Source organism: Cyprinodon variegatus, unplaced genomic scaffold, assembly GCF_000732505.1.
Source record: "Cyprinodon variegatus isolate N-32 unplaced genomic scaffold, C_variegatus-1.0 Scaffold98, whole genome shotgun sequence".
Lineage (NCBI taxonomy): Eukaryota > Metazoa > Chordata > Actinopteri > Cyprinodontiformes > Cyprinodontidae > Cyprinodon > Cyprinodon variegatus.
This window is the reverse complement of record NW_015150551.1, coordinates 1,415,266-1,435,615: the sequence shown is the minus strand read 5'-3', so window position 1 is coordinate 1,435,615 and position 20,350 is coordinate 1,415,266. Positions and strand designations below refer to the sequence as shown.

The following is a 20,350-nucleotide window of genomic DNA, read 5'->3' as shown; positions in this document are numbered from 1 at the left end:
TTTTTTTTTTTTTTTTTCAGAAAACGGAAGTACTACAGTGTGTTCAAGTTACAAAAAAATGTTACAGCAGTAAAAGTTAAATTTGCCCTGGATGAAATTCTAACCCATCCTCAGCGTGTGCAAAATAAGGCAAAGTGTCACATCTCTAACATACAACTGCAGACATGTTTGAAGCAATAGGCAGAGAAATAAAAATAAAAAAAATACAAAAACTTCCTCATTGTGCCGATTTAGTATTGGAATGTCATAAGAAAGGGCTGATAGAAAATGAAATCAAACTTTTGAACTGAAAAGAATTTGTCATACCCTGTACAGCTAAAACATATTTTGGATTACAATGAATTTTGAGGGCAAAAGAAATTTAAATGCAAATATTTCTCCTGAATTTTGCAATGAAAACCTTAAAGAAAACATTTTAAATAAGTCATTTTTTCACAGTTTTATGCAGGATGAACATAATTATTTTATACAAATACTTTTACAAAAAAATGCAACTTAAAGAGCTCCTCATTGCAAAAAAATATATAAAGTAAAGCATAAAAGTAACCTTAATATGCAAAGCATTAAGAAAATGTATAGAAAAGGCAAATCAAAGCCATTTACCTTGTTCACAGCTCTCTACTGCACCATACTGTGCAAGCATACCGTCCAAAACCTTAAACAAAAAGGGAAGAAAACCTCTGATTACCTGAAACTTTCAGATACAACCAGTTAAGATGTAGATATTTAACATCAACTTGTTCATTAAATGCTGTTGAATTCTTAATCCAATAATATCTGCAATTTCAGTTTTGCATTTCTTGGAAATGCCTTGTAAAACTAATGCCCAGTTTGTGATGTAAGAGCTTCTTTATTGGGAAAAGACAATGAAGCAAAACAACTGTACATTTTTACATGGCTGGGGGATGAATAGCTAAGGAACAAAGGTAAACCATTTGAAATTTGGGGTTAAAGAGTAGATTTAAGCATAAATAAAAAATCAGAACTATAAAATTCACAAACAAAAGACAATATCTAAAAATGCTAATTAATTAACTAGGTTTGCAACTGTGCCAAATTTGGAGCAAAAGGGGAAAAAAATAGGGGAAAAAAAAAAGAATATCTACATGAGATAATCATGGTAACGAGACAAACGTATCGGGATCTATGAGTTTCCCAGCTGCCAAAATCTGCTTTAAATTGCATTTCATGTATGTTGGTGCATTTCGTGTTGGTGAGAAGCTAAGCTAGGACCTCTGACCATGCTCAGTCAAACTTATGGCCACGCCCCCCAGAGAGCTCAACCCCACTTTCCAGCCAACAAGACTGCAGCCCCCAGCCCCCACCTCCATAACTCCAATAAACCACCAACCAGATAACATCCCGCCTCCCTGCCATCTGCGCTCGCTGCCATTGGCTGCTCCCGCCGCCCATACTGCTCCCTTAAAGCAGAGCCTTGCTGGCTGGCTTCTGCGCGTGTCTGTCCGCCTGTGGGGGCCAATGGAAATCCAGGCCATTCAGGAAAGGGTGGGGTGCATTCCAGCAGGAAGCAGCAGCAGCTGGGGGGAGGGGTGTGGGGTTTATGCTACACATTCTGTGAATCAGCGCACATGGTGGGGAAGGGGAAACAGTCCAAGCCCACCTACCCACAGCTTGTGAAAAGCTCTTGTCCCTATTCTCTTTTTTGGAGAATTACACACACACTTACCCAGTTGTGTACCTCACCACATATACGCAAGGCCCTTTTATTAAAAAAACTAAACCAAAAAAAACAACCATTTTGTTCATTCTAACCCTACAAATCTATCAGTTTTCTTCCATTTTACCAAACAGAAAGCTGTCCTGCTACATGCTAGGATCAAAGTGGAGCTGCATTAGAAAGGGACGTGCGTAGGCAAAGCGAGCCCACCATTACAAAACATGGGCTGGTCTGCAGCCATTTGATCAGTTTCTGAATCCTGCTGAAATTTTAAAGGCTATGCATTAACCACCAAGGTTGCAGCGGCATGTGTTGTGCAATAAGACAACCCATCTGTGTTGTTTTTGTTCATGAAGCAGAAGATAAAAAGAAAAGCACAAGTTATCAGAGTTAAACCTCTAAAGCAGGCAGGAGGTGAGGGGGGGTGTCGTATACAGCTGCACGAAATTCCACTATCAGACAGTGGGACTGAAAATAAAGATTTGTTTTAAGGAAAACTTGCATTTTTTTTAAATGCCCTATATTCAAGGTCTTGACGAATGTACATTTACACAATGTGTGCAAGTAAATTTTTTTTTTTTCCCCACAGACAGGGCAGAACATGACGGACACACACGGGGCTGAGGTCCAAGCTTCAGTAGGTTTTTGCCAATCAGACAGCAGCTATGAACTCTGACCACGCTGCTTCAAGTGATATACATTTTAACACAAAGCTGACCCTTAATGGAGCAGCAAGGAGCATGAAACACAGGCGGAGGGTCACTTTGCCCCCTCCACTGCTGTCTAAATCTGCTGTAGAAATCCGCCTGAAGATCATCCAATGAACTTACGCAACCAGACAGCTTCACATGGTGAAACCAGACATGTTTCTTGAAGACATCACCCTCCCACTCAAAAAAAAACAAAAAAAACAAAGACGGACAAGAGCTGACTTCCAAGATTTAAAAAAGAAATTACATTACGCCAAATTCACATTCTATGCAATAACTCCTGACCTTTCAAGGCTATGACGAGCCCAAATCTAACACTGCCTTTCAGTTTTATAAGAGACTAACGTAGAACCAAATAGCCTTGTAAAGCAAATATTTTCATAAATAACTGAGGGGAACAATATCCACACAAAAAAATTTCTCTAAAACCATCTCCTTAAACACCACTTTAACTAACACAAGCAAGGGTGGCAGACAGAAATTTACAATTTAAATTTTAAAAAGCTCAGGAATTAATATAAATTACTGACTGGGTCTATTAAGGTCCACCAAGCTTAAAAAAATGATTAAAAAAAAGAAAATGCAAGAAATTTTTCAACCACACCACACACAGTTCCTTAAACAAGATCTATGAAAACATGTGAGCAAGCAGCGTCGTCTTCAGCTGGGTGGACCAGTTTATCCAACATTGTCCCTCCCCCACCTGCTGTGGATTACTAGTAATATGAAAGTTTTACTTATTAAATAAAAAAAAAAAAAAAAAAAAAGTACATTGAGATGAAAAACTTCAGATATATTTATATAGAAAACTATTTGCTTAAAAAAAAAGACTTATTGTTGCATATAATTGTAGCATTTGAAATCTTTAAGCAGATTTGGGCAGATGATCTTTAACAGTACATATAAAGATAATAACAAGCTTTTTGGTCTGAAAATGGCCAGGAAATAATTCTTAAATTGACCAGTTCCACAAAGAGGCAATGGCAACTGGATTTGAAAGTCTGAAGTGTGACGTGAAATAGCCATTTGGCATCATTCTCTCTGCATCTGCAGAGTGTGGTAAAACAGTGTCGTTTAGGATTTGTTCAATTAAAGACATAAATGATCATGAGTTTTTCCCAAGCTAAAGATATGTAGGCTTTTACCAGTTTATATAGTTTACTGCGACTGTAAAGCAGCAATAGAGTAGTTGAGCATTTTTATTTTCGATGCAATAAAAACAAATTTACATGTTGAATGTTGAAAGAATTTTTACCAACCCAATTGGTCCATGTTGGGGTGTGTGTAAGTTGCAGCACCCTTTCCGAACATTTTTCATGAACAGAAATACCTGACTCAAATATGTGCAACACATGGAAAAGGCAAATGGTATCAAAGGATTCAGTGATTAACATGAAATTAAGTAGGAATATTGTTGAATACAAATTTTAGTCCAACTTTAACCAAATCAGTTTAAACTAACAATGTATTTCTACTGATTACTGCTGCTTCCTCTTTTTATATAACTTTTTCAGCCAACACTTCATAGCCAGCTGTGTGGTTCACACCTGAATAGCACTGTTGCATTGGTGCTTTGGCACTTCCCCATTAAAGTAAAGCTCATATTTTAAGTTGTATAATATAAAAACAAACAAACAAAAAAAACAGATGGTTGTAACAAATCTTCAAAAGGGAGATGCAATTTTACACCCATCTTTATCTTTATGTAGCTCCAATACCTCATCTACATGACTTTGAATGATCTTACTGCTGAAATATGCTGTATAAATAATCTATTGGCTGACCCAGATAGTTCTTTATGAAATAATATAACTTATGTGATGAGCTGTTAGAACATAGGTCTGTAGTACCTGCTGGAACATAGAAAGGAATATAAGCTCTGGTGGGAATACAATGTCAATCACTTGAGGGGAAATTAAGCTTTGAATTCACAAATAATCGAGTGAGTTCAGTGAAATGAACCAAACTTCTTCTGCTCACCAATTTTTTGTGATGGACCATGCTATAGAATGCATGTACAAATCTGAAAACTTTAAAGTTTGGCAACAAAAACTTTCTCTTCATTCTTTCTCATGAAATCTGTTCCTTTTCTTTTAGAAATATTAAACTGACAAGTCGCACTAATATAAGACTTTAAGCGTTGATTTGGATCAAAGGAATTACACTTTTTTTATCTAAAAGTTTTATACATAAAACTGATCAACTGACCCCATCAGTGGACACTTTTACCTATTTTAGATATGTTTTTTGTTTTTTTTCCCCAAAGAGATTTTTGATTAAAAAAACAGATTTTGTACGAGAGTGGATTAGTTTGATTGTAGTACACCAGTTCTTAAGTGACCGCTGACAAGAAAATTAAATAGATTTCTAAATTAAAAGAATTACTGACTTTGCATCATTTGCACCTTTTCTGAGTTCCTCGGTCTGTGTGATAAAGGCTCTTTCTGTTGAATATGACTAACGGCATCCATGTCCCCCCACAGTTAACACTGAGACAGAGACTGCAGTAGTGAATGTTCGATATGCAACCAGGGACCAGACAAGATTGTAAGTAAACATTTGTCTTAATGCCTTTTGTTTTGCACTCTCAGCCATTTTTTTTTTATTCCTCCTGTGCATCATCTCCCTGCTGTTTCAAAGTCAATCTAGCAGAATTTGACATTCAAGAAGGAGCAGGAGGTGGAGGTGTGCCCCTGTAGGGAAAGGGGATTAAATTAGCCATCTGGTGCCCCCTGGTGTACATCAATTATACTACATTGCTGTGCTTAGTGAGGGCTAAATTCTTGAGGTGGACATGGGGTTACTGACTATTCTGTCACTTTCCCCTAGAGCAATGGAAAAGCTGAATGGGTCGATGATGGAGAACTATGCCTTGAAAGTGTCGTATATCCCAGATGAGACGGCAGCACCAGAAGGTCCTCCTACAGGCGGTCGGAGAAACTTCAACGCCAGAGGACCTCCTCGTTCCGGCTCCCCGGGTTTAGGTGCGCGCCCCAAAGTACAGTCGGACATCCCGCTGCGCGTGCTGGTTCCCACGCAGTTCGTAGGGGCAATCATTGGCAAGGAGGGCGCCACTATAAGGAACATCACCAAGCAGACTCACTCAAAGTATGTAGACCGAGATCAGGTTTTTGTCAAAACCTTAATTTATTGTGTAGCATTTGTAATTTTAATTGAATCTCATCCACATCACAGGATCGACATCCATCGAAAGGAAAATGCGGGAGCGGCAGAAAAACCAATTACGATTCACTCCACTCCTGAAGGCTGTTCAAACGCCTGCAGAACCATCATGGATATCATGCAGAAGGAAGCAGTCGACACAAAGTTGTAAGTTCTTTTCTGTAATCTTCAATGTGCAAAAGCTCAGTCAATTCCTTTTGGAAAATGGCGCCTAAAAGCAGAGGTCATCGGGAGTTACTCTCCTCCAATCTTTAGAGGCTGAACACACCTAAATCAAAGTTGAATAGCCTCCTCAGCATGTCGTCATATTATGTAGAGGCCTGCTAATGAGCCATTCATTTGATTCAGATGGCTGGTCACACTAAATTACCCCAGACTGCTTTGACAAATATTAACCAGTGTCTGAGATGCTGTGAAAACATTGTAGTGTAACCATCTGATCATTGTCCTTTTTGTCTCCTCTTCTTGACCTCCACTCAACCCAGAGTCAGGCTCTAAGTATCTATACATGTAGCATGTTTTCTTAGTATTTGATCTCATCTTTTGGATGTTTCTGCTTGGATCCGGCATCTTTAATCAGTGTACCAGACTTTATAAGATAAATATCTTTTTATTTGATGACTAGGCAATACTTTAGGTCTACTTAAAAGAGGATTAAAAATCTTATTTGCCCAGTTAAGGACTCGGAACTACAAAATTTTACCTGCAGTGATGGCATCAAAGACCTAAACCAAACCTTTTTATTGCTTTATTTTCATTCTTTTTGGAGTTTCATGGGATTATTTTAGAGGTTTTGAATTCCCTTGATGAGTAAAATTTAAAGCAATCAAAGCCCATGTTGGTTGGACCTTAAAATGCAAATATTTTAAATTCTTTCAACATGAAACTACTTTTCTCGGATGTTTTCTTGGATGTCTAAGACAAATTCTTGATTAGGGCTGCAGCAATTAGTCGGGCTAATCAGGGATGTTGATGGCAAATGGTTTATGCAACACTCATTGTTGACAGGACTTGTAGAACTATGTTACCGTTACTATGATGAACTACAGGAAGTTGTGGGGACAGTGTCTCAGTCTGCCAGCAAGCTAAATACAGACTTGAATACAGGCCCTTCCTTCCGTGGTGCGTCTAGTACAGCACCTATGCATTTACCTCTCAAGCCCTGTAAATTCGGTGTATCTTCTGTTTTAAAAAGGAAGAGGATTTGCCTCAAACAAGGGACCTTTGGTATCTGCAGTCGAATGAGTGTTGTTTGATCCAGAAAAAGATGGGCTGATTGATAAAATGAGGGTGCTGCTGTTGTTTGGAATGAACTCTGTAGCTTGCGATTTTTGTTTTCCAACTCTGAAGGTGCATTAAGATCGGGCTCGGTGCCCTTGATTTCTGTGAGTTCACTGCTCTGCTTTTCAGATAGTGTTTACACCCTGGACCGTGTCATCCAATTGGAGGAGCTTCAGCTGTGTGAAGCTGTAACCCCTTTAACCATTCAGTGTGTTTGCTGTGTTTTTCATGTCAGAGGTTCGTTAGTCTAGATTTTTGCAGTTAAAATGATGATTTGTAAAATAAAAAAAAGACATTTGTGTTACGTTTGTTTCAGAAATAATATATATTTTTAGGTCATCCAGAGATCAACTATCCCCCCATTAAGCTCAGAATTGAATAAAAACCCTCTTTTTTTTCAGTGATATTTGATTTGAGCAGGTAAAACTGTCATTTGTGCTGCTTTGGATTTAAAGATGACGGCCGATGACATCAACATCACAGATGTTAGTGCTGCTGTTTCAGTATATCAAGTCATTACACAACATAAAATGGCATTCCTGTGCCGCCACAACTTTTAAAAAGTCCAAGAAGCTCCGCATAGCTTTGTCTGGAAGACTGTCTGTCTGAATTTCTTGGTAGATAAAGCTGCACAGAAAGCATGTGTCCTCAGGATAGGGCTGTGCAATTTTATCGTTTTTTTTTTGCTATATAAATCGATATTTCTTCGAAGTAACTATTGATTTTTAAGCTCCCAGTGTTGATGCATAAATGCCCTTTACATCCTTTCTTTACCCCCGTTGGATTTGCAGAAAGAATGATTAGGTAAGCCGGCCACTGGTGTCGCTGTAAAGCTACTTTCTTGTCTGAATACTTTCCCAGCCGAATGGCAGCCCACTTCCGTACAGCTCCCAGCAATATCCCCTCCATCTTCCAGCCACTGGAGTGACCCCCTCTTAGATATTGTTTTACTCCGACTCCACCCTTTAACTGAATTACAGGGTCTGATCAGGAGATGACGCTTCTCTTTAGATCTTAATGTCTGCAAATCATGATAAAGAATATTTTAGTGCAAGGATTGATGTTTAAAAAGGAATTGTAGGGGACCATCCAAGGGCCTATCAAGGAAAGCGCTGCTACTGTATGTGACATCTACCTGTACAGTCTGAGCAAGAAATGGGGGAAAATATAAATCCAGCAGCTTGGAATTTAAAAGCGAGAACCTAGACAAAAGCTCCGTGGTGTGCAAGCTGTGTCACACAAATGTAAAATAATCGGGAAACGCCACCAACCTGCAAGCCCACCTAAAATGCCATCACCCAGACACCATTGCAGTAAAAGACCCAAAGAAGCTGTGAGGTGACCCAAAACAAACCATGCTTTACATTGGTGGTTGTTCCCACATGTTTCCATCTGCTTCAGAGTTCGCACAAAATTGTGTGTCCCTTCCTGGCACTAGTGTTTCCTCGGAGAGGGTATTTTCCCCCACCAGAGATATCACTGCTCAGAGAAGTACACTTCTCCCACAGCATATCGATCAGATTCTATTCCTGAACAAAACTTAAGAGAATGTAGATAACTTGGTCTGCAGTTTTGTGAAGAGGAGAGTTTCTGTTTTGTGTTCATTTAAGGTCTAGAGCTACTCTGCTAATGGGTGCAATTTTATGTTGGATTAATTGTTGTTCCTGTTGACTTAAATTACTGGCTGCCGTTGTTTATATTTCTTTTCTGATGGCTGGACTAGCTTCCCCACAGACTTATAGGTCTACAGGCCCTAAACTACTTGCACTACGATGGGTACATGTTATGTTAAATGTTGAAATGTTCTTCTTAGTGACTTGAATTATTGGATGTTTTGGAGAAGCAATGGCACTGCCTACTTAACTGGTTGCAAGACTGGCTACCTCACTTGTTCAGTGTTTTCAAGCTAAAAAAAAAGAAGCTATTGATTTTTAACTCTTGTTACAGTAATTGTAATACTGCACTTTATTTACTTCGAAGGCTTGTAAGCTACAATTTGAACCGTTTCAACAAAAAAAAAAATTCTCTGTACATCTGTGATTCATTTTGTCCAGCATTTGCAAGCCGTAGGCTCTCTGTCCAGTTATGTATACCATGTAATTGATGATTTTATTTTTTGGTTTGATTAATTCAAAGTTACTTAAAGCACTCTGTCACTTTTAAATCTGTCTGAAATTTTGTTAGTGTATCTGATTTATATCGAGTCATATCTTGTCTGAATAACGGGATTATATATCATGTGTCGTGAGATTAGTGTATGAAAAAAGCTTTGTCTCGGCTGCACTTATTTAATAAAATTCAAAACAACTTCACCTTTTCACAGAAAAGTTCAGCTTTTTTCAATTTCAGCGATCACCGCCCCAGCTCTATCTAGAAGCTGGAGGTGAACGCCTACTGGGTTGGTTTCATCGCTAACTGCTTCACTGCCCGTCCCTGTGAGGTTTTCTTAGGGATACTATGTGAATCCACTGCTGTCGCCACGGACACTGCATTCGGTCTGAATACCCCTTAACATATAATGCATCAGCTGCCTCTATAGGATGTCTGGGCTCTTCATGTCAGTCGGCTGAGGAGGTTAGAGCAGAGCTACTGCTTCTCTGCATTAAGATGTGTGGAAAAACTAGATCACTGGACCTCAGAAAGTAGTGGATTCTTCAGTAGCTCCGATGCCAAAAAAAAAAAAAAAATAGAGTGATGGTCAGGGCTGTGAGGGTTTGTGTGGTTGTTTACTAGTGGTGCTTAAATATTGTGGTAGGCAAAAAAAGACGAAAAAACTATGACTGGACTTTTACATGTCCTGAAACAACTGGACATGAACTCCTGGTTTAAAACTGTTATGTAAAGAAAAAAGGAAGCTGTGTAAATTCCACAGGTTGCAGCCGTGATGCATGTCTATGAAAATGATTGGCCTGATTTTATTAAGTGAATAATTACAGAATGGTAATTATTACTCATATTGGCTGTAGTGTCATTATTCTAACTGGAAGAAAAACTTTGGACCATTTAAAAACAAATGAACCCAAGTTGCCTTCCTCATTGTCTCCCTTATAAGCTGGCTGTAACATTACAAGGACTTTTCTAGCTAAATGTGAAAATAAAAGCGGCTTCCTCTCCCCTTCATTCAGGAGTTTACCCGTGTGTTTGCTGAACATTTCCTCATTCATAATGTTGGAAATGTGTACCAACTTTATATCGAATGTATTTTATACTAAGAAAGATTTGTACCCATTTGCTGACGTCAAATTTAATGTGCGAAACTAAAATTCAGTGACTCTCCATTCTGAGATCATCAAAGGCTTTTTTTTAGATTTTTGCAAATTATTTTCTAAGACATCCTGGAAAAAGGAGAGTTGGTCTGAAATGAATAACTATATAGACCTGAGCACAGAGATGGAATAAATGAGTCCAGGCAGAAAAATATTGACTTATTGATGGATTAGCCGAATGGGATTAGTTGCAGCCTTATTTGCCTAAAGACTGATTTATGTTCTGTTTGTAAATGTTTCGCACTGTTGTCTTTTACAGCACAGAGGAGATCCCACTGAAGATCCTTGCACACAACAACTTTGTAGGAAGATTGATAGGAAAAGAAGGACGCAACCTGAAAAAAATAGAACAAGACACAGGGACCAAGATCACAATCTCACCGTAAGAAAGCTTGAGACGGTTTACCGCTGGCTCCTGATGTCTTTAATATGGACTAAATTCACAAAGACTGCAGCTGGCACTGCATCAACTCTAATTCAACTGCTTCTTCAGGCTGCAGGATCTCACTTTGTACAACCCTGAGCGGACCATCACGATAAAGGGCTCCATTGATGCATGCTCTAGAGCTGAGGAGGAGGTGATGAAGAAGATCAGGGAGTCCTATGAGAGCGACATGGCTGCTATGAATGTAAGAATCTGTCTTGCTTGTTTGGCACCTAAATTCAGAATCTGAACTAGTTATACATTTTTTTTTTTTGTAAGAATATAATATGCAACTCCAGGCATATTATTTTGCCAAACTCTCAAACTGCTTTAGTCAGAAATGTTAATGAATGTAAAATGTTGACAATACCCCCATAGGGCATCAGGGATAGTGTTCCTTTGATTTAAATGCTGGTTTTGTTTAAAATAGGTCATTCAACCACTTTTCTAATTTAGACCAAATCAGTTTTTCAGCTATTTTCTAACGTGTCCATTCGCAAAAACTGCATGCTTTTTTTTTTATATATTTATTTTTAGGGTCGAGTTTTAGATCTGATATTGCTTTCAGTTCCTATATTTAAATACTAAAAATAACACTAACAAATGTCACATGTCTTAATTTAAACAAAACATTTGTGAACAAATGAAACAAATTAATATCTCACTACACGGCCGCTAAATGCACTAATGAATTGGCCAACACGTGCATGGATCCAACAATGCAGTAAAGGAAAAACAACTTGACCAAAAGTATCAGGGGTTAAAAAAATTGCTGAATTGAAATTATGTTTAAAGTTTTAGATCAGATTGATTATAATCAAGGATCCCCACAGAGGCAGACCTAACAGAATGGATTCAGTGCTAACTTCCATCAAACAGTAAAGCGTGAATGTTACAACTCACTGCATATAGAGGCTAAATTTGTTTTTAAATAAGATGTTTAATTCAACCCCAGGTTAGTGGCTTTTTCATTTCAAGCAAAGTTTTGGTCAGTTTAACAGTGTGATAAAACTGCATCCATCAAGGCTTAGCCCAGAGGCCTGGTGGAATGGTCACAACGTGAACCCCTCTATTAAAAGTTCATTCACTACAGAGAAGCTCATCTGGTCACTTCTAGAAGACTGCATATCCAAAGTGAAGAGCTTTAGCAACAACTGCAAGGCTGCGAGGTTTGGTCTTTATCAAAGATGCATGTAATAAAAGTAGAAATCTGTACCTTTTCTGCAATTTCCCAAGAACAAACATGATGCTTGGAGGCAAAATGGGGTAATGTATAAATTACACAATCACCGCATTGTCCAAACTATATGCAGCTACTTTTTTTTTTTTTTTTTTTCCCACACTTTGAACCATGCGGCTTATTAGAAGTTGCAGCTTTTCTGTGGATTTTTCTTAACAGCCAGAGGGGGAAGTCAAAGTTGGGAATGAAGGAATAAGGGGCTAATTTTAATTTGGCACAAGAACATTCTAGCAGCAGACACAGAAGAGAACAAATGTCCTGAGTTCAAACATGTTTACATTTATTTGCCACATTAAAGCTGACAAACAATGAGACTATTTCAGCTCTGCATAAGTTGAGCCAATGAGGCCCAGTCTTTCAGTAGAAGCTGTGAGCCAAAGGGGCAATATGTAGAGCTCCCCCTACAGGTTTGGTGGGAGACAGTTCAGTAGATATTAGCAGCTTATAGGTGTGTGTGGCTTGTATACATTTCCAGTTTTTATTTAATTTATTTATTTTTTTTTTATAGTGGGCGCAGCTTATAGTGAGGTGCGCTCTATAGTCCGATAATGATTTAAAAAAGTCAAGTTGATTATCTGTGTGATATAATCAACCTTGGTAATCAAGGTTTATTATACTCCCTTCACTTTTGAAAAGTAAAAAAAAAAAGTCACATGGTTTTTTTTTTTTTTTGGGAGAAGTAAAACGCTCAATTTGCACTTTTAAATCTAACTGCTTTGGCAGCAGTTTCATATCCTACATCATCTTGTAAAGACGGTGATCCAAAACCTTTTCAGCAACTCTGAGAAATAGTTTGTTAAACATCAACTTAATTTTTTTCTTTTCTGAATTTCATGAGCTTTAATATTCAGATTTAGGCACAGATTCTGCTAGTTGGTTTGAACTAAAACAATGTAGAGCGGCTTCCTTAAGAGTTGTTGCTGGAGGTTGTTTTTAAGAATGTAATTAATTGTAGAAAGTTTGATAGGATGCTAATTTAGCTTTTTTGCAAGCCTTTTTTTCCCTGGTTTTGAGATTATAAGGGATGGAGAATAAGATTTTATCAGTGAGATTTTGAATGTTTGACTTTCACAAATTAAAATTCAGATTTTTGTTTCCAGCTCCAATCCAACCTCATTCCTGGCTTAAATCTGAACGCTTTGGGTTTGTTCCCCAGTGGAGCACCAGGCATGGGTCCCTCCATGGCCAGTGTCCCGCCTCCTGGAGCTCATGGCGGATGCTCGTATGGCGTAAGTGACAGCTTGTTTTTGTTAGTAAAGCGGTCTCCTTTATACTGTACAGAAATGTTAACTTGGTTCACTTCATTGTTTAGGTGAGGGCTGTGAAGTCTATCACTAAAACAAAAACAGAAATCGGTCTTGAGGAACTGAGTTTCACATTTCCTTTTTTCCTCTAGTGCAGTCCTTATGGGGCTGAGGGGCCGTTTTGGGCTTCTATGCTGTCGGCAAGCAGCCAGCCACTTGCTGTAAGTCACCCATCCCAAAGTGCTTTGCACGGCTTGTGGCTGCTCGCTGCGAGATTAGGGGTTTGGGTTTGCTGCAAAGTTCTCCTTAATTTACCCAAATATTTGAATTTGTGCAGGCTCTACATGCTGTCTGACAAGGAGAGGTTCCAAATTTAGCAGTTAATGTGATCTTTGTGGTGTCTCTGACTTGAAGCCTATGTTAGTGATTTTTGTAACTTCTACCAAACATCTGGATCAATGTTCATACTTGATAGAACCCAGAAAATTTATATTACAGGTCTTGATTTCCAATCAAGGCTATGGTGCCTTGCACAAGTATTCAAACTCTTTGACTTTTTCTTGTTTTGTGATATTCTATTACCACCACAAGCTATAGTGCATTTTATTCTAATTTTATCTGATAAACCAACATAAAGCAGCGGGTAATTATGAAGTGGAAGGAAAACTACACATGATTTTCAGAATAATTAGATGAGGATGAGCAGCACCGTGTTGCTACCACATTTCATGCTGCAGGGCTGGTTTTTTGCTAGAGTTTGTATGTTGGAGCTGAAGATTCAAGTCTATGCTCATCTGAAAGAATCACCATCTTTTGCATGTATGTTGTGTCCTCTTCTTCTTTTTTGGCAAACAAATACTTTTGTTTTTGTTCTTCCTTTAAACATTGGACTTTCACAAAAGTGTAACTGAATCTCTATAGTTTTTTGTAGAGTTTTTTTTTTTGTACAGTTTTTAGCCACACTGCCTGGATGATTAACTCAATGCACTGCAGCTTATGGACATAAAAATATGAACATTTTTGAACGTGTGAATATTTACGCAAGGCTTCGTATTCCTGTACGTAAATACAAACACTAAGGCACTAAAGAATCTCGTGCAGATTTGGAGCTCCCTAACCATTGTCGGTGTAAACTGTGCTGGCGTTGATTGGAAATTTCAACTTTTCATTAGGAAAAACTCTCCAAATGAAGCTTGTTAGTGTTAGTAACGCAGACCTTTTCTCAGAGTGTGATTAAATGTGAACTAAGTGTCCAGGTTTCAGTTTTCCTCTTTTTTTTTTTTTTTTTGCCTTGAACTAATGACTTCCTTCCATATTTGACCCTCATCTGAGCAATGTTTAACACTTTCGCTAAGAAAATCAGTGTGAAACATTTATGAAATTCCTACGGTTAATTTAGTTAGCATGGTATAAAGTTCCTCCTGGTTCGATCCCATTCCTGATGAGATGCTGTTGACGTTTAACTCTTGCAGAATAGAGCTGCCTCTGCTTGATCCCCTATCCGTATTGCTACGTTGGTTTGCTGTAACTTCCGCGTTGGTTCAGTTTAAGTCTTCTTGTCAAATTTGTAATTCTGTTTTTGTTCAGCAGGGCCAGCCAGAGTCTGAGACGGTTCACTTGTTCATTCCTGCGCTTGCTGTGGGAGCCATAATTGGAAAGCAGGGTCAACACATCAAACAGCTGTCACACTTTGCTGGAGCCTCAATCAAGGTGACTAATGGTCAAGTCCAGATGTTGTGATGCTAAGTTTAATTATGTAAACTTAAAGAATGGGAGAAAGCTGCAATTGACATGGTATTTCACTTTTTCAGATTGCACCAGCAGAAGGAATGGATGCCAAACAGAGGATGGTCATAATTGTCGGGCCACCAGAAGCCCAGTTTAAGGTACGGAACCTTCAAACCCGCTGGTTGACATTGTGCTAGCTGCATGTTGGAAGCTTTCTCCATATAACATCGGGTGGTAATAACTTTAAAATATATTAAATTCAATTTGGTTAATCTCCACCTTAACCTTTAAACTCCAGGCTCAGTGTCGCATCTTTGGCAAGCTTAAAGAAGAGAACTTTTTTGGGCCGAAGGAAGAGGTAAAGCTAGAAGCTCACATTAAAGTTCCCTCCTTTGCTGCTGGACGCGTCATTGGGAAAGGTGGAAAAACGGTAAATGTAGCTTTATACATTTTTCCTCTTTACAGTCTAAAAAAGCCATTACTGGTGCATGGTTCTTATTGAAAAGGTTTTGACTGCAGGTGAATGAGCTGCAGAACCTGACCTGTGCAGAAGTGGTGGTACCCAGGGACCAGACACCTGATGAGAACGACCAGGTCATAGTAAAGATCAGTGGACACTTCTTTGCATGCCAGGTGGGTCATGAATACACAATATCAAATATTTGTAGGCATGTGATTATTTTACTTGGATTAAAGAAATGGTTCAAAAATGTTTCTCCAATTACATCTTAACAGGCTAACTTGGCAGTTATGTACAACATCTGACAGAAAAACAGTCATAAGTCCTGTATTTTTGTTGTTAAAGCCCCTTTCACACCTTGCCGACTTAGAAAGTTCAAGGTATGCCAGTGTTTTAGAAGATTCTGGGACGTCAAGCATACGCTGGCTATGTATTTTTTCAGTTTTGACATATACATAAAGTATTAATAATGAATCCAGAACTTGTGTCCAGTGACAGCCTAGCTTATGCATAATGCACATCAGTGTAATGCCCATGAAATGTCACAAGTCAGAGTCCTGAGGGGAGGAAGCAATGCGCCCGGAGGCGCCCGGCCTCCATAAAAATTTCTTTGATTGCGGTTTTAATCTGGCTGCTGTTTAACACCTGCAGGAAAAAAAAGAATAAATAAAAAGAAAAGGCAGATTCAGCGTTGTCTGCTAGGAAGTTTGTTGCCTGTGGGTGTGAACGCAGGGAGGATCCATCACGCTCACCTTCACACTCACCCTATGATGGGGAGGAAGTCTGGAGGAGGACTGACAGTTTCCTCCTGTGAACCCACATTACATCAAAAAGCTGCCAATACGCCAAGTTAGAAACGTGTTCAATGGTCATCTGGAACACATCGGATATGTTGGGAGATAAGTTGCGCATTAGCTATGCACAAGTTACTCGTAGGTTTTGGAAAAGCTAGACAGCACGACTTATGTGTACCTTACAGTTTACATTTGTCAACAATCAGATAACTTACCTATAACTTATGGCCCACGTTTGAGCATACGCTGGCAACGTATGCTTGACGTACTTGACATATGTCGACCTGTGCCAGCATATTTCAGCATGCTCATGACTTATGCAAAATTGACCTATAACTTATCTAAGGTATGCCAGCATTTTTGCCTGATTTGTCGTACGTTAGGCGTACGCGGGCTAAATTGTCAAGGTGTGACAGGGGCTTTACCCTCTTAAGTAAATGATGAACAAGTTTAAAATATGGCCTTTATTAACTTTTAATATTTTTAGTAGTTTTTATTTCTGCCATTCCTTGCCACATTAACTTTCATCGTTTGGAAACCCAAACGATGAAAGTATCTGGGCCGTGACTTGAATTTGAAAATTTGACTATAGATGGATGTATTAAAAATAGATGAATGTATGTTTTTTTTTTCATATAAAAGTCCTGAACCCAGAATCTTAAAATGTTATGTTTCTGGCACGTCTTTGAATCTGATACACAAGTGGCTTCAGAAGGCAGTTCTCTCGGCTCGTTTCTGGAATCATTTCTGGTTTAAAACAAAACGCTCCAAAGAGGCATTGGAAAAGATCATTGCTGTGTGCAAAGAAATTTACCAATCTCCAAAACTATTAAAATACCATTTTGATGCGAAACGTATTACAGCAACCAGAGGCGTTGCCATCGCTAATGTTGGCATCCTTGGTTTTGGACAATTAAATGCTCCAGCCAGGCCAGATTGGGCTGAATTACTAGCCTTGGAACTAAAGTCCTTTTCTGGATAAATGAAGCTCCCTGGCAAAATGGATCATGGCATATTGTGCTAGGTTTCTTGTTCTGTTCACAACTCAAGATATCTTTCAAAGAATTTTCAAGATTGATAAGGCTGCTGAAACTGTTGAACTGAATGGTCAAAGGGCCTTATGCTTATTGAAAATAAGTGCGTTGGCATGATTTTTCAGCGTTCTTTAACATGACTGACCACTACACTGAAATACACTGGTGAGATCACAAATCTATTTGCAAATAAAATTTCTCAGTTTGACAGATTCTTGTTGCCGTCAGTGAATCTGACCAGACTGGTTAGGTGGTTCTCATGGTTATCACAGTCTATAAAACGGGTGTTTGTTTCTCTTTTTTTTTTTTCAAAAACGATTTACCAATAAGTTCTGATTCAAGGCTCTGTTACCCCTTTTAGATTGCTCTTTGCTTCTGCTGTTTTTGAAGCCTCAATAATAGACAGCAGATGGCAGCAAAAATGAAATGTAGTGCATTTAGTCCAGGATTGGATTCAGTTTCGATGGTACTAATGTTCTGCCGTCTTATTTAGTTGGCCCAGAGGAAGATTCAGGAGATCCTGGCTCAGGTGAGGAGGCAACAGCAACAACAACAGCAGCAGCAGCAACAGCAGCCTAAGTCTCCATCGGGAGCCCAACCTCCGATGCAGCGCAGGAAGTAAGGATCCAGCAGATCTGGAGGAGCGGTGACTGGATCCATCGTGAAACTTGAAAGATGGACGGATGCAGAACAGCTCAGAAGGAGCATGGGGGGGAGTAATGACACTGGATCCTAATGCACATCTCAGGGGTCAGGTCATCGGAACCAAACATCCACCCCTCCCTGAACAACGTAATGACCTTAAGGTGTGGGCAGTAAGACCTTGCTCTTTTAAAGCTCGACCCACTTCACCTCTCTGCATCTGCTGTGAGAATGTACTGAGGGCTCCCACCAACATCACCTGCCCTCCATTTGACCGCCCCCACCCCACTCCACCCCTGGGTGTAGTTTTTTGTTTCATTTTGTTAGTTTTACACTAAAACCACGAAGATATACCCCCCTCCCCATCTTTGGTACCTTAAAGATGTTCGTTTTGTTTTTTTCTTAATGGGTTAAAGCTTTCTCACGGGTTTTTTTCCGTGGAAAGAAAGGCATTGCTTGGTCCTGGTGGGACCAACGGAGGTTTATTTGGGGGGAGGGTTGGCTCTGGCTGGATGGGCCACATTTAGGGGGAAAGTTCTTGTTCTAGGACAGGAACCCCTTTGAGGGTGTATTATATCAGGCGTCCTGCCCTCGGAATGACCGTGGCATTTTAAAATGAAATTCGGATGCATTTTATAGATAGACCTATATGAGAAGATCGATATATAAATGAATTAAATATATATATATATTTAGTGGAGTGGGCAGCACGGCGACTGACACTTTTGGGGAAAAGGGTGCCAAACTGCTGCTGCCCTGAAAATCCAATTTAATATGCATTTTGTTTATCTACCTCAGGATCTAGTACCTCAGAAGAGAAAAAAAAGATTATATGGAGAAAAAAAAAGTTCCTTTCTTTTTATTTTGCTTTTGTGGTATTTTGTATACTTTATAAAGCTGATAGTCTTTGAACATTTTTATTTTTTTAAGAAAATTTAAAATTTTCAGGTCAGCTGCCAACTGACCTTGCCTTCAACTCTGGTGCTTTAGGCGGCATTGTACATAAGGTTTATTTGTACATAGCAGCCTTGGAACAAGAGTTGGTGCCCACCCCTCCCCTCAGCTGGCGGCTGACAGAAGTGTATAGAGAAAAAAATTGCCTCTGTCTTTTTTTCCCCCTTTCAGGTCCATCATCTTCTTAAAATCAAAGAACTAAAAGCGTGCAAAAAAAATGCCAACCGTTTATATAACAGCAATGCCATTTTGTTTGGGGTTTTGTTGGTAGTTTAATGTCAGATCCTCCTTTTGCCTTCTTATAGGGGCTGTGTCAGAGTCTTTGCCATTTTATTTTTGCCCCCTCTTTGGTCCGTTTCATTTCTGTGTCATCCACCGCCGTATTGATGATGCTGTTCTGCTAAGGTCCAAACTCCACCATAGCAATGACATGGCCATTAAGTCCTTCATATCCTCCTGGATGGTAACAGTAGAGGGAGTGGCACAGATGGGAGCATTTTTATGTTTTGTGCTTTAAGAAAGTGAGTTGACATATTTTTGACTTGATTAGGTTTTTATTTTTATTTTTGTTGCTCATCCAGGGGAATCAAGTCGAACATATTTGTGAATGAACCCTCACTCGGACGGGAAGCAAAGATCCAAAACGTAGTCAATTTTATTTCCTTTGTTTCCTCGCCGAATGTAAATGTATATCGGTTGTGGTAAAAGTGCTAGTGTATCCATGCTTCCACAGTAGAACGCAGTCTACCTCAGCTGAGGGGGAGAGGGGTGGGGGGAGTTGCCGTGGCTCTGGACGCCTCACCCCGCCCCCACTGAGCGCCAGCGCGCACCAATACCTCAGTACCCCAAACACTTGTTTCTAACTGGGCGCGCCCTCCAGACACCATCCTTAACTTAGGGGCACAAGTGATACTTAAAAGGATCCTCCTGATACTCACCCTCCCCTCATCCAGTTTGCTTTTGATCTACCTCTTTAGACACATATTTGAATTAGAGGCATTCTTCCATTTGTTAGAAACCCACCCCTCCCCTTCACACACACTTTTGTCCACCTCCCCATAAGAGAAATGAAAATTTAAAATCATGAACTCTGTAGATTTAAGAATAATGGAAAGTGATTAGAAATGTTTTCTTTTGACAGTGTTTATATTGATATATACTCCTTTTTGGCTTTATTGAACTCCTGAATGGTAATTCCTTTCTGCTTTCTATTTTTGGTGGTGTGGCTTAAATATATTCAAACTAGTGCTATTTCTTTTCTGTAAGAAAATCAAATCTTTGATTTCTTTTGCTTTCAGTCTTATACAAAAAATAAACGGACTGTTTTGTTTGTTTCTCCCCTCCTCCCGATCTTTTAGATTTAAATGACTTGAAAACAAGAAAATGCAAGTCCCTTTTGTCTTTAGCAGATGCTAAACTCACTGATTTAAAAGCCTTTTTGGTTAGTATTTCTTGGCTGTGTAATGTGGAACATATTTTTTTTTTCCCTTGGTATGGGACAAATAAGAGGAACTGAATCTGTTTTTGGAAAGTGATCTATCAGCATGATGTTCTCTCCTCCCCCCTCTGCAACCATACTTGTGCCCCGTCACCTCCCCACAACCACACAGCTCCACTTGTCAAATGCCTCTGAATAAAAAAATAAAATAAAAGTCTGTTGGCTTTTCTTTGATGTTGACATTGGACGTAAGCCTGTCCTTCTGCTGAATGAA

The 20,350-nt window shown here is 39.2% G+C and overlaps 1 protein-coding gene across 1 annotated transcript in view; it reads left to right on the top strand.

Annotated features, from left to right (window-relative positions):
- LOC107084365 (insulin-like growth factor 2 mRNA-binding protein 3) overlaps nucleotides 1-20,290 on the top strand; it is a 27,604-nt gene extending 7,314 nt beyond the window's left edge. The window contains 12 exon segments of the mRNA XM_015374166.1: nucleotides 4,826-4,935; nucleotides 5,218-5,496; nucleotides 5,584-5,718; nucleotides 10,378-10,500; nucleotides 10,612-10,747; nucleotides 12,883-13,011; nucleotides 13,179-13,247; nucleotides 14,617-14,736; nucleotides 14,838-14,912; nucleotides 15,053-15,184; nucleotides 15,274-15,387; nucleotides 17,536-20,290. Coding sequence (XP_015229652.1) covers nucleotides 4,826-4,935; nucleotides 5,218-5,496; nucleotides 5,584-5,718; nucleotides 10,378-10,500; nucleotides 10,612-10,747; nucleotides 12,883-13,011; nucleotides 13,179-13,247; nucleotides 14,617-14,736; nucleotides 14,838-14,912; nucleotides 15,053-15,184; nucleotides 15,274-15,387; nucleotides 17,536-17,664 — 1,551 coding nt within the window. The 3' untranslated portion in view covers nucleotides 17,665-20,290.
- The last annotated feature ends 60 nt before the right edge of the window (nucleotides 20,291-20,350 follow it).